A 12,913-nucleotide genomic window follows, 5' to 3' on the forward strand; every position below is an offset into this window, starting at 1 on the left:
CTTTGTATTGACTGACAGCATACTAAAATGTCCTCTGCTGATGATTCCTCTGGTTCAGAGGATCCTGATTCAGATTCTAAAATTGACAATTCTTCCTATCTGTTTAAGATTGATTATATAAGGAAGTTCTGGTTACTTTGGGTATTGAAGAGTCTAGTCCTCTTGGTAACAAAGCCAGTAAGCATTTACATTCTGTTTTTAAACCTCCTAAGGTTGCTCCTGAGGTTTTTTTTCTATTCCAGATGCTGTTTCTTATATTAATAAAGCATGGTCTAAGCCTGGTTGTTCTTTTAATCCTCCTAGGTTCAAGAAGTTGTATCCTTTACCAGTGGCCAATTTAGAGTTTCTTTCATGTAATTAGCAAGAGTCCATGAGCTAGTGACGTATGGGATATACATTCCTACCAGGAGGGGCAAAGTTTCCCAAACCTCAAAATGCCTATAAATACACCCCTCACCACACCCACAATTCAGTTTTACAAACTTTGCCTCCGATGGAGGTGGTGAAGTAAGTTTGTGCTAGATTCTACGTTGATATGCGCTCCGCAGCAAGTTGGAGCCCGGTTTTCCTCTCAGCGTGCAGTGAATGTCAGAGGGATGTGAGGAGAGTATTGCCTATTTGAATGCAGTGATCTCCTTCTACGGGGTCTATTTCATAGGTTCTCTGTTATCGGTCGTAGAGATTCATCTCTTACCTCCCTTTTCAGATCGACGATATACTCTTATATATACCATTACCTCTGCTGATTCTCGTTTCAGTACTGGTTTGGCTATCTGCTATATGTAGATGAGTGTCCTGGGGTAAGTAAGTCTTATTTTCTGTGACACTCCAAGCTATGGTTGGGCACTTTGTTTATAAAGTTCTAAATATATGTATTCAAACATTTATTTGCCTTGACTCAGAATGTTCAACTTTCCTTATTTTCAGACAGTCAGTTTCATATTTGGGATAATGCATTTTGATTTGACCATTTTTTCTTACCTTAAAATTTGACTTTTTCCCTGTGGGCTGTTAGGCTCGCGGGGGCTGAAAATGCTTCATTTTATTGCGTCATTCTTGGCGCGGACTTTTTTGGCGCAAAAATTCTATTTCCGTTTCCGGCGTCATACGTGTCGCCGGAAGTTGCATCATTTTTTGACGTTATTTCGCGCCAAAAATGTCGGCGTTCCGGATGTGGCGTCATTTTTGGCGCCAAAAAGCATTTAGGCGCCAAATAATGTGGGCGTCTTATTTGGCGCGAAAAAATATGGGCGTCGCTTTTGTCTCCACATTATTTAAGTCTCATTTTTTATTGCTTCTGGTTGCTAGAAGCTTGTTCTTTGGCATTTTTTCCCATTCCTGAAACTGTCATTTAAGGAATTTGATCAATTTTGCTTTATATAGAGGATTCTGGATATAAGAGATTTTGTTTCTGAATCCATAAAGAAGGCTATGTCTGTTATTTCTCCTTCTAGTAAACGTAAAAAATCTTTTAAAACTTCTCTCCCTACAGATGAATTTTTAAATGAACATCATCATTCTGATTCTGATGACTCCTCTGGTTCAGAGGATTCTGTCTCTGAGGTTGATGCTGATAAATCTTCATATTTATTTCAAATGGAATTTATTCGTTCTTTACTTAAAGAAGTTCTAATTGCTTTAGAAATAGAGGATTCTGGTCCTCTTGATACTAATTCTAAACGTTTAGATAAGGTATTTAAAGCTCCTGTGGTTATTCCAGAAGTTTTTCCTGTTCCTAATGCTATTTCTGCAGTAATTTCCAAAGAATGGGATAAATTGGGTAATTCATTTACTCCTTCTAAACGTTTTAAGCATTTATATCCTGTGCCGTCTGACAGATTAGAATTTTGGGACAAAATCTCTAAAGTTGATGGGGCTATTTCTACCCTTGCTAAACGTACTACTATTCCTACGTCAGATGGTACTTCATTTAAGGATCCTCTAGATAGGAAAATTGAGTCCTTTCTAAGAAAAGCTTATCTGTGTTCAGGTAATCTTCTTAGACCTGCTATATCTTTGGCTGATGTTGCTGCAGCTTCAACTTTTTGGTTGGAAACTTTAGCACAACAAGTAACACATCGTGATTCTCATGACATTATTATTCTTCTTCAGCATGCTAATAATTTTATCTGTGATGCCATTTTTGATATTATCAGAGTTGATGTCAGGTTTATGTCTCTAGCTATTTTAGCTAGAAGAGCTTTATGGCTTAAAACTTGGAATGCTGATATGGCTTCTAAATCAACTTTACTTTCTATTTCTTTCCAGGGTAACAAATTATTTGGTTCTCAGTTGGATTCCATCATTTCAACTGTTACTGGTGGGAAAGGAACTTTTTTACCACAGGATAAAAAATCTAAAGGTAAAAGCAGAGCTAATAATCGTTTTCGTTCCTTTCGTTTTAACAAAGAACAAAAGCCTGATCCTTCATCCTCAGGAGCAGTTTCAGTTTGGAAACCATCTCCAGTCTGGAATAAATCCAAGCCAGCTAGAAAGGTAAAGCCTGCTTCTAAGTCCACATGAAGGTGCGGCCCTCATTCCAGCTCAGCTGGTAGGGGGCAGGTTACGTTTTTTCAAGGAAATTTGGATCAATTCTGTTCACAATCTTTGGATTCAGAACATTGTTTCAGAAGGGTACAGAATTGGTTTCAAGATAAGACCTCCTGCAAAGAGATTTTTTCTTTCCCGTGTCCCAGTAAATCCAGTAAAAGCTCAAGCATTTCTGAAATGTGTTTCAGATCTAGAGTTGACTGGAGTAATTATGCCAGTTCCAGTTCAGGAACAGGGGATGGGGTTTTATTCAAATCTCTTCATTGTACCAAAGAAGGAGAATTCCTTCAGACCAGTTCTGGATCTAAAAATATTGAATCGTTATGTAAGGATACCAACGTTCAAAATGGTAACTGTAAGGACTATCTTGCCTTTTGTTCAGCAAGGGAATTATATGTCCACAATAGATTTACAGGATGCATATCTGCATATTCCGATTCATCCAGATCATTTTCAGTTCCTGAGATTCTCTTTTCTGGACAAGCATTACCAGTTTGTGGCTCTGCCGTTTGGCCTAGCTACAGCTCCAAGAATTTTTACAAAGGTTCTCGGTGCCCTTCTGTCTGTAATCAGAGAACAGGGTATTGTGGTATTTCCTTATTTGGACGATATCTTGGTACTTGCTCAGTCTTTACATTTAGCAGAATCTCATACGAATCGACTTGTGTTGTTTCTTCAAGATCATGGTTGGAGGATCAATTTACCAAAAAGTTCTTTGATTCCTCAGACAAGGGTAACCTTTCTGGGTTTCCAGATGGATTCAGTGTCCATGACTCTGTCTTTAACAGACAAGAGAAGTCTAAAATTGATTGCAGCTTGTCGAAACCTTCAGTCACAATCATTCCCTTCGGTAGCCTTATGCATGGAAATTCTAGGTCTTATGACTGCTGCATCGGACGCGATCCCCTTTGCTCGTTTTCACATGCGACCTCTTCAGCTCTGTATGCTGAAGCAATGGTGCAAGGATTACACGAAGATATCTCAAACAATATCTTTAAAACCGATTGTTCGACACTCTCTAACATGGTGGACAGATCACCATCGTTTAATTCAGGGGGCTTCTTTTGTGCTTCCGACCTGGACTGTAATTTCAACAGATGCAAGTCTCACGGGTTGGGGAGCTGTGTGGGGATCTCTGACGGCACAGGGAGTTTGGGAATCTCAGGAGGTGAGATTACCTATCAATATCTTGGAACTCCGTGCAATTTTCAGAGCTCTTCAGTTTTGGCCTCTTCTGAAGAGAGAATCGTTCATTTGTTTTCAGACAGACAATGTCACAACTGTGGCATACATCAATCATCAAGGAGGGACTCACAGTCCTCTGGCTATGAAAGAAGTATCTCGAATTTTGGTTTGGGCGGAATCCAGCTCCTGTCTAATCTCTGCGGTTCATATCCCAGGTGTAGACAATTGGGAAGCGGATTATCTCAGTCGCCAAACGTTGCATCCGGGCGAATGGTCTCTTCACCCAGAGGTATTTCTTCAGATTGTTCAAATGTGGGAACTTCCAGAAATAGATCTGATGGCGTCCCATCTAAACAAGAAACTTCCCAGGTATCTGTCCAGATCCCGGGATCCTCAGGCGGAGGCAGTGGATGCATTATCACTTCCTTGGAAGTATCATCCTGCCTATATCTTTCCGCCTCTAGTTCTTCTTCCAAGAGTAATCTCCAAGATTCTGAAGGAATGCTCGTTTGTTCTGCTGGTAGCTCCAGCATGGCCTCACAGGTTTTGGTATGCGGATCTTGTCCGGATGGACTCTTCCGTTAAGACCAGACCTTCTGTCACAAGGTCCTTTTTTCCATCAGGATCTGAAATCCTTAAATTTAAAGGTATGGAGATTGAACGCTTGATTCTTGGTCAAAGAGGTTTCTCTGACTCCGTGATTAATACTATGTTACAGGCTCGTAAATCTTTATCTCGAGAGATATATTATAGAGTCTGGAAGACTTATATTTCTTGGTGTCTTTCTCATCATTTTTCTTGGCATTCTTTTAGAATACCGAGAATTTTACAGTTTCTTCAGGATGGTTTAGATAAGGGTTTGTCCGCAAGTTCTTTGAAAGGACAAATCTCTGCTCTTTCTGTTCTTTTTCACAGAAAGATTGCTATTCTTCCTGATATTCATTGTTTTGTACAAGCTTTGGTTCGTATAAAACCTGTCATTAAGTCAATTTCTCCTCCTTGGAGTTTGAATTTGGTTCTGGGAGCTCTTCAAGCTCCTCCGTTTGAACCTATGCATTCATTGGACATTAAATTACTTTCTTGGAAAGTTTTGTTCCTTTTGGCCATCTCTTCTGCCAGAAGAGTTTCTGAATTATCTGCTCTTTCTTGTGAGTCTCCTTTTCTGATTTTTCATCAGGATAAGGCGGTGTTGCGAACTTCTTTTGAATTTTTACCTAAAGTTGTGAATTCCAACAACATTAGTAGGGAAATTGTGGTTCCTTCATTATGTCCTAATCCTAAGAATTCTAAGGAGAAATCGTTGCATTCTTTGGATGTTGTTAGAGCTTTGAAATATTATGTTGAAGCTACGAAATCTTTCCGTAAGACTTCTAGTCTATTTGTTATCTTTTCCGGTTCTAGAAAAGGCCAGAAAGCTTCTGCCATTTCTTTGGCATCTTGGTTGAAATCTTTAATTCATCTTGCCTATGTTGAGTCGGGTAAAATTCCGCCTCAGAGAATTACAGCTCATTCTACTAGGTCAGTATCTACTTCCTGGGCGTTTAGGAATGAAGCTTCGGTTGACCAGATCTGCAAAGCAGCAACTTGGTCCTCTTTGCATACTTTTACTAAATTCTACCATTTTGATGTATTTTCTTCTTCTGAAGCAGTTTTTGGTAGAAAAGTACTTCAGGCAGCGGTTTCAGTTTGAATCTTCTGCTTATGTTTTTCGTTAAACTTTATTTTGGGTGTGGATTATTTTCAGCAGGAATTGGCTGTCTTTATTTTATCCCTCCCTCTCTAGTGACTCTTGTGTGGAAAGATCCACATCTTGGGTAGTCATTATCCCATACGTCACTAGCTCATGGACTCTTGCTAATTACATGAAAGAAAACATAATTTATGTAAGAACTTACCTGATAAATTCATTTCTTTCATATTAGCAAGAGTCCATGAGGCCCGCCCTTTTTTTGTGGTGGTTATGATTTTGTATAAAGCACAATTATTCCAATTCCTTATTTTATATGCTTTCGCACTTTTTTATCACCCCACTTCTTGGCTATTCGTTAAACTGAATTGTGGGTGTGGTGAGGGGTGTATTTATAGGCATTTTGAGGTTTGGGAAACTTTGCCCCTCCTGGTAGGAATGTATATCCCATACGTCACTAGCTCATGGACTCTTGCTAATATGAAAGAAATGAATTTATCAGGTAAGTTCTTACATAAATTATGTTTTTTGGAAAAAGTCCCTAAGGTTGATGGGGCTATTTCCACTCTTGACAAACATACTACTATTCCTATGGAAGATAGTACTACTTTTAAGGATCATTTAGCTAGAAAGATTGAATCTTATCTAAGAAAAGCTTATTTACATTCTGGTTATATTCTTAGACCTGCCATTTTAATGACTGATGTGGCTTCTGCTTCATCTTTTTGGTTGGACAGTTTAGCTCGTCGGGTAGAAAATCATGATTTGTCTAGCATTATTATTCTGCTTCAACATGCTAATCATTTCATTTGTGATGCTATATTTGACATTATAAAGATTGATGTTAAATCTATGTCTTTAGCTATTTTAGCCAGAAGAGCTTTATTACTGGGGGGTAAAGGAGTTTTTTTTACCTCAAGATAAAGTATAAGGGTAAATTTAAGGTTTCTTTCGTCAGAATAAGGAACAAAAGACTACTCATTCCCCTAAGGCCTCTGGTTCCAAATTGGAACAAAACCAAATCCAGCCCCCAAGACTGCATGAAGGTGCGGCCCTCAATCCAGTTCAGCTGGTGGGGGGGCAGGTTGAAATTATTTCAGGAAATTTAGTCCGGTTACGTTCAGAATCAGTGGATTCAGAATATTGTGTCTCAAGGGTATCGAATAGGTTTCAGAATAAGCAGTCCCGTGAGAAGATTCTTTATTTCTCATGATCCAATAAATCATGTGAAGGCTCTGGCTTTTCTTAATTGTGTTTCAGATCTAGGGCTGATTGTTCCAGTTCCTCTACAGGAACAGGGTTTGGGGTTCTATTTAAATCTATTCATTGTCCCAAAGAAAGAGAATTCTTTCAGACCAGTTCTGGATGTGAAACGTTTAAATCATTTTGTAAGAGTCCCAACTTTCAAGATGGTGACTATAAGGACTAGTCTGCCTTTTGTTCAGCAAGGGCATTTTATGTCCACAATAGACTTACAGGATGCTTATCTTCATATTCCAATTCATCCAGACCATTATCGGTTTTTGAGATTATCTTTTCTAGACAAGCATTACCAGTTTGTCGCTCTTCCATTTGGCCTAGCAACAGCGCCAAGAATCTTTTCGAAGGTTCTCGGTGCCATTCTATTTGTAATGAGAGAGCAGGGTATTGCAGTGTTTCCTTATTTGGACTATATCTTGGTACTAGCTTAGTCTTTTCATTTAGCAGAATCTCACACAAAACAACTAGTGTCGTTTCTTCAAAGGCATGGTTGGATGATCAATTTACAAAAGAGTTTCTTGATTCATCAAACAAGGGTCACCTTTCTAGGTTTCCAGATAGATTTGGTGTCCATGACTCTGTCTTTAACAGACAAGAGGCGAATGAAATTGGCTTTAGCTTGTCTAAACCTTCAGTTTCTATCGTTCCCTTCAGTTGCTATGTGCATGGAAGTTTTAGCTCTTATGACTGCAGCATCGGACGCGATCCTCTTTGCTCCTTTTCATATGAGACCTCTGCAGCTTTGCATGCTTAATCAATGGTGCAGTGATTATACTCGGATATCACAACTGATATACTTAAATCCCAACTTTCAACTCTCTCTGTCATGGTGTTCTGACCATCATTGGATTGTTCGAGGGGCCTCTTTTGTTTGTCTTTTCTGGACTGTGATCTCAACGTATGCAAGTCTTACAGGTTGGGGAGCTGTCTGGGGGTCTCTGACAGCACAAGGGGTTTGGAAACCTCAAGATGTGAGGTTATCCATATTTTAGAACTCTGTGCTATCTTCGGAGCTCTAAAGGCAATATCACAACAGTGGCATATGTCAATCATCAGGGAGGGACTTGCATCTCTTTAGCAATGAAAGAAGTATCTCAGATACTTTCTTGGGCGAAGTCCAACTCTCGTCTAATTTCTATGATTTATATTCCAGGTGTAGACAATTGGTAAGCGGATTATCTCAGTCATCAGACTTTGCATCCGGGGCAGTGGTATCTCTATCCAGATGTGTTTCATCAGATTGTACAAATCTGGGGTCTTCCAGAAATATTTGATGGCCTCTCTTTTGAACAAGAAACTTCCCAGATATCTTTCCAGATCCAAGGATCCTCAGGCAGAGGTGGTGAATGCTTTAGCAGTTCCTTGGTTTTACCAACTTGCTTACATTTTTCCGCCTTTAGTTCTTCCAAGGGTGATCTCCAAGATTATAGTGGAACAATAGCATGTGTTTCTGAGAGCACCAGGATGGCCTCATAGGTTCTGGTATGCGGATCTTGTCTGGATGCCCAGTTGTGCCAGCCTTGGCCACTTCCTTTAAGGCCAGACCTGTCTCAAGGGCTGTTTTTCCACCAGGATCTCATATCTCTAAATTTGAAGGTATGGAAATTGAACGCTTAGTTCTTAGTCATAGAGGTTTCTTTGACTCAGTGATTAACACTGTTACAGGCTTGTAAGTCTGTTTCAAGGAAGATTTATTATCTGGTTTGGAAAACCTATATTTCATGGTGCTGCTCCTCATAATTTTTTCTTGGCATTCTTTTAGAATTCCTCGGATTTTACAGTTTCTTCAGGATAGTTTGGATAAGGGTTTGTCTGCAAATACTTTGAAGGGACAAATCTCTGCTCTTTCTATTTAATTTCTTTGAAAGATTGCTTAATTTCCTGATATTCACTGTTTTGTTCAGGCTTTGGTTCGTATTCAACCTCTTAAGTCTATTTCTCCTTCTTGGAGTCTCAATTTGGTTTTAAGAATTTTGCAGGCTCCTCATTTTGAACCTATGCATTCTTTGGATATTAAACTACTTTCTTGGAAAGTGTTATTTCTTTTGGCTATCTCTTCTGCTAGAAGGGTTTCTGAGTTGTCGTCTCTCTTTTGATTTTCCTTATCTCATATTCTATCAAGATAAAGCGGTTTTACGGACCTAGTTTCAATTTTTACCTAAGGTTGTGAATTCTAACAACATTAGTAGAGAAATTGATGTTCCTTCCTTGTGTCCTAATCCTAAGAATTCTCTTTAGAGATCTCTACATTCTTTGGATGTGGTAAGAGCTTTGAAATACTATGTTGAGGCTACTTAGGATTTCCGAAAGACTTCTAGTTTATTTTCTCTGGTTCCAGGAAAGGTCAGAAAGCCTCTGCCATTTCTTTGGCATCTTGGTTAAAACTTTTGATTCACAAGGCTTATTTGGAGGCTGGGCAGTCTCCGCCTCAAAGAATTACAGCTCATTCTACTAGATCTGTTGCCATTTGTTGAGCTTTCACAGATGGAGCTTCAGTTGATCAGATTTGCAAAGCAGCAACTTGTTGTTCTTTGCAAACATTTTACTAAATTTTACCATTTTGATGTATTTGCTTCTTCAGAAGAAGTTTTTGGTAGAAAAGTTCTTCAGGCAGTTGTCTGATTCCTTTGCCTATGATTTGAGTTTTTGAAATTTAAGAAAACTTAATTATTATTTAGATTTATTTTTTTCAGCGGAAATAGCTGTTTTTATTTTATCCCTCCCTCTCTAGTGACTCTGTGGATTTCCACATCTTGGGTATTATATCCCATACGTCACTAGCTCATGGACTCTTGCCACTTACATGAAAGAAAACATAATTTATGTAAGAACTTACCTGATAAATTCATTTCTTTCATAGTGGCAAGAGTCCATGAGACCCACCCTTTTTTTTTTTTTTTTTGGTGGTTATGAATTTTTTTGTATAAAAAGCACATTATTGTTTTCCAGTTCTTCTTTTTGTGTGCTTTTTTGCACCTCACTACTTGGCTATACGTTAAAACTGAGGTGTGTGTGGTGGCAGGTGTATTTATAGCCATTTTGAGGTTTGGGAAACTTTGTCCCTTCCTGGTAGGAATGTGTATCCCATACGTCACTATTTCATGGACTCTTGCCACTATGAAAGAAATTAATTTATCAGGTAAGTTCTTACATAAATTATGTTTTTCAATTATTGTAATTTAACTGACATTAAGCATGGTTACTGATTAGTGAAACAAATTTATTAAGGTAAATAATTACTAAAATTACTTTTTCTGGCTTTTTTTCTCTTTTTTACTGTTTCTATTATTGTCTCAATCTGAACATTCTGCTTTGTTTTTTTTTTTTAGAAAAGGGATTCTGCATGAGAGGTGACATGTGTCCTTTTGATCATGGTAGCGATCCTGTAGTTGTTGAAGATGTTAACCTGCCTGGAATACTGCCATTCCCAGCACAACCCCCTGTTGTAGATGGACCACCCCCTCCAGGCATTCCTCCCCCACCTTCACTTTTAACACCACCACCAGTAAATCTTCGACCTCCAGTCCCACCTCCTGGACCTCTTCCACCCAGCCTTCCACCAGTCACAGGTAAGGTACCAACAGAAGCTAAAAAAGACGGTTCTCATCAGTAATCTATGTGCCTGCATATACATTCATCTTTGTATGTGTTGCCAAGTGTAAATCTGATTTTTGTTTTCTACATGGTGAAAATAGCTATTGTATTATTTATGGATATAATAGACAACCAAGTCTAAGTTTTTAGCATTGTATTTCACAATTCTTATGACATATTGTATGTATGGTTCATGCATTTATGGTCTGCATAATATTTGTTTCAGGGCCACCACCTCCTCTTCCACCTTTACAGCCTGCTGGTATGGATGCTCCTCCAAATTCTGCGACCAGTTCAGTTCCTACTGTTGTGACTACTGGCATTCATCACCCTCCTCCCCCTGGAGCTCCACCATCTCTCTTTTCATCTGGTATTGTTTTTATGTACTCTCGTGTCAGTATCAGGTTGCATCAAAGTTCTCAACAAAGCCTTGATAAACACTATAAATTTGGCATGCGGGTCATAGTCTTTGTTAATACAAAAACATATTTGAAGGGTTTTAAAGCTAAGGTAACCTTTATGACCACAGACTTCTAGTGTTTTATGCCATTGCTCATTTTATTAATGTCATCAAAGCTAAAGTGTACGAAATTGTAGAGGTTAAAGAACTCAGTGTCTTAACCCAACCAGAGAGGTTAACCACAAACTTAGAAAGCATTTTGTTTTTCAATTAGAATGTCTGTTTAAGCTAATGCATCAGCTCGAAGTTTGCTTTAATGTCTTTTTTTTAACATGACTGATTAAATCCAAAAGTTGCCTTTTATATAATAGTTATTTTTAGCTTTGTCAATTGTGTTTTGTAGTCCAGTTAAAAACAATAATTTATATGTTTATTTACTTTTATCAGCACCTGCATCTGGACCTATTCCCTTGTTTCCAGAAACGTATGAAGCTGATGGTTACAATCCAGAAGCACCTAGTATAACAAATACTTCCAGACCTATGTACAGACATCGTGTACATGCTCAGCGGCCTAATTTAATAGGCTTAACCTCTGGAGACATGGATTTGCCCCCACGAGGTATAGCATAACATATTTTGGAAAAATTATTTTTTTTGTTATAAAATGTATAAATTAGATATTTATTTATGATTTTCCCTTGTTTGGTCAGTTGGCTTGTTTAAAATACATTTTTTAAAGTACTTTTTTATAAGCAAATTTTGGTTAAATGAGCACTGCCTTCAATATTTATGTCTGTGAAGGTTTTTATTCACAGTCCCTTACCTACCTAGTCTTATATTTCTTTCATGTAATTAGCAAGAGCCATGAGCTAGTGACGTATGGGATATACATTCCTACCAGGAGGGGCAAAGTTTCCCAAACCTTAAAAATGCCTATAAATACACCCCTCACCACACCCACAATTCAGTTTTACAAACTTTGCCTCCCATGGAGGTGGTGAAGTGAGTTTGTGCTAGATTCTACGTTGATATGCGCTTCGCAGCAGGCTGAAGCCCGGTTTTCCTCTCAGAGTGCAGTGAATGTCAGAGGGATGTGAAGAGAGTATTGCCTATTTGAATTCAATGGTCTTCCTCTAGGGGATCTATTTCATAGGTTCTCTGTTATCGGTCGTAGAGATTTCTTCTCCTACCTTCCTTTTCAGATCGACGATATACTCTTATATACCATTACCTCTACTGATTCTCGTTTCAGTAATGGTTTGGCTATCTACTATATGTAGATGAGTGTCTTGGGGTAAGTAAATCTTATTTCTATTTATGACACTCTCAGCTATGGTTGGGCACTTTATATGTAAAGTTCTAAACATATGTTTTAAACTTATATTTGCCATGATTCAGGTTAATCAGTATTCCTTCTTTCAGACGGTCAGTTTCATTATTTTGGGAAATGCATATGAATAAATATTTTTTCTTACCTTCAAAAATTTTCAAATTGACTTTTTTCCTTGCGGCTGTTAGGCTCGCGGGGGCAGAACATGCTTCAATTTATTGCGTTATTCTTGGCGCAAACTTTTTTGGCGCAAAATTTCGTCATTTCCGGCGCCATAGTTGACGCCGGAAGTTTACACATGGTTGAGTCATTTTTTGACGCATGTGTGTTACAGACGTTTTTTGCGCCAAAAATATAGGCGTTATACTTGGCGCCAATTAATATGGGCGTCTTACTTGGCGCCAAAAAATGTGGGCGTCATACTTGGCGCCATTTTCTTCTGTTATGTGTGATCAGTCCACGGGTCATCATTACTTCTGGGATATAACTCCTCCCCAACAGGAAATGCAAGAGGATTCACCCAGCAGAGCTGCATATAGCTCCTCCCCTCTACGTCAGTCCCAGTCATTCTCTTGCACCCAACGACTAGATAGGATGTGTGAGAGGACTATGGTGATTATACTTAGTTTTTATGACTTCAATCAAAAGTTTGTTATTTTAAAATAGCACCGGAGCGTGTTATTACTTCTCTGGCAGAGTTTGAGGAAGAATCTGACAGAGATTTTTACTATGATTTTAACCGGAGTCGTTAAGATCATATTGCTGTTCTCGACCATCTGAGGGAGGTAAAGGCTTCAGATCAGGGGACAGCGGGCAGATGAATCTGCATTGAGGTATGTGGCAGTTTTTATTTTCTGAATGGAATTGATGAGAAAATCCTGCCATACCGTTAAAATGACATGTAT

General features: G+C 38.7%; 1 protein-coding gene across 1 annotated transcript in view; it reads left to right on the forward strand.

Annotated features, from left to right (window-relative positions):
- Window positions 1-12,913, forward strand: part of RBM26 (RNA binding motif protein 26) — a gene marked incomplete in the record, with an annotated part of 247,005 nt that overhangs the window by 78,172 nt on the left and 155,920 nt on the right. Inside the window, 3 exon segments of the mRNA XM_053705484.1 lie at window positions 10,012-10,251; window positions 10,503-10,646; window positions 11,124-11,297. Of these exon segments, the coding sequence (XP_053561459.1) occupies window positions 10,012-10,251; window positions 10,503-10,646; window positions 11,124-11,297 (558 nt within the window).

The sequence above is a fragment of the Bombina bombina genome, chromosome 3 (assembly GCF_027579735.1).
Source record: "Bombina bombina isolate aBomBom1 chromosome 3, aBomBom1.pri, whole genome shotgun sequence".
NCBI classification, from domain to species: domain Eukaryota; kingdom Metazoa; phylum Chordata; class Amphibia; order Anura; family Bombinatoridae; genus Bombina; species Bombina bombina.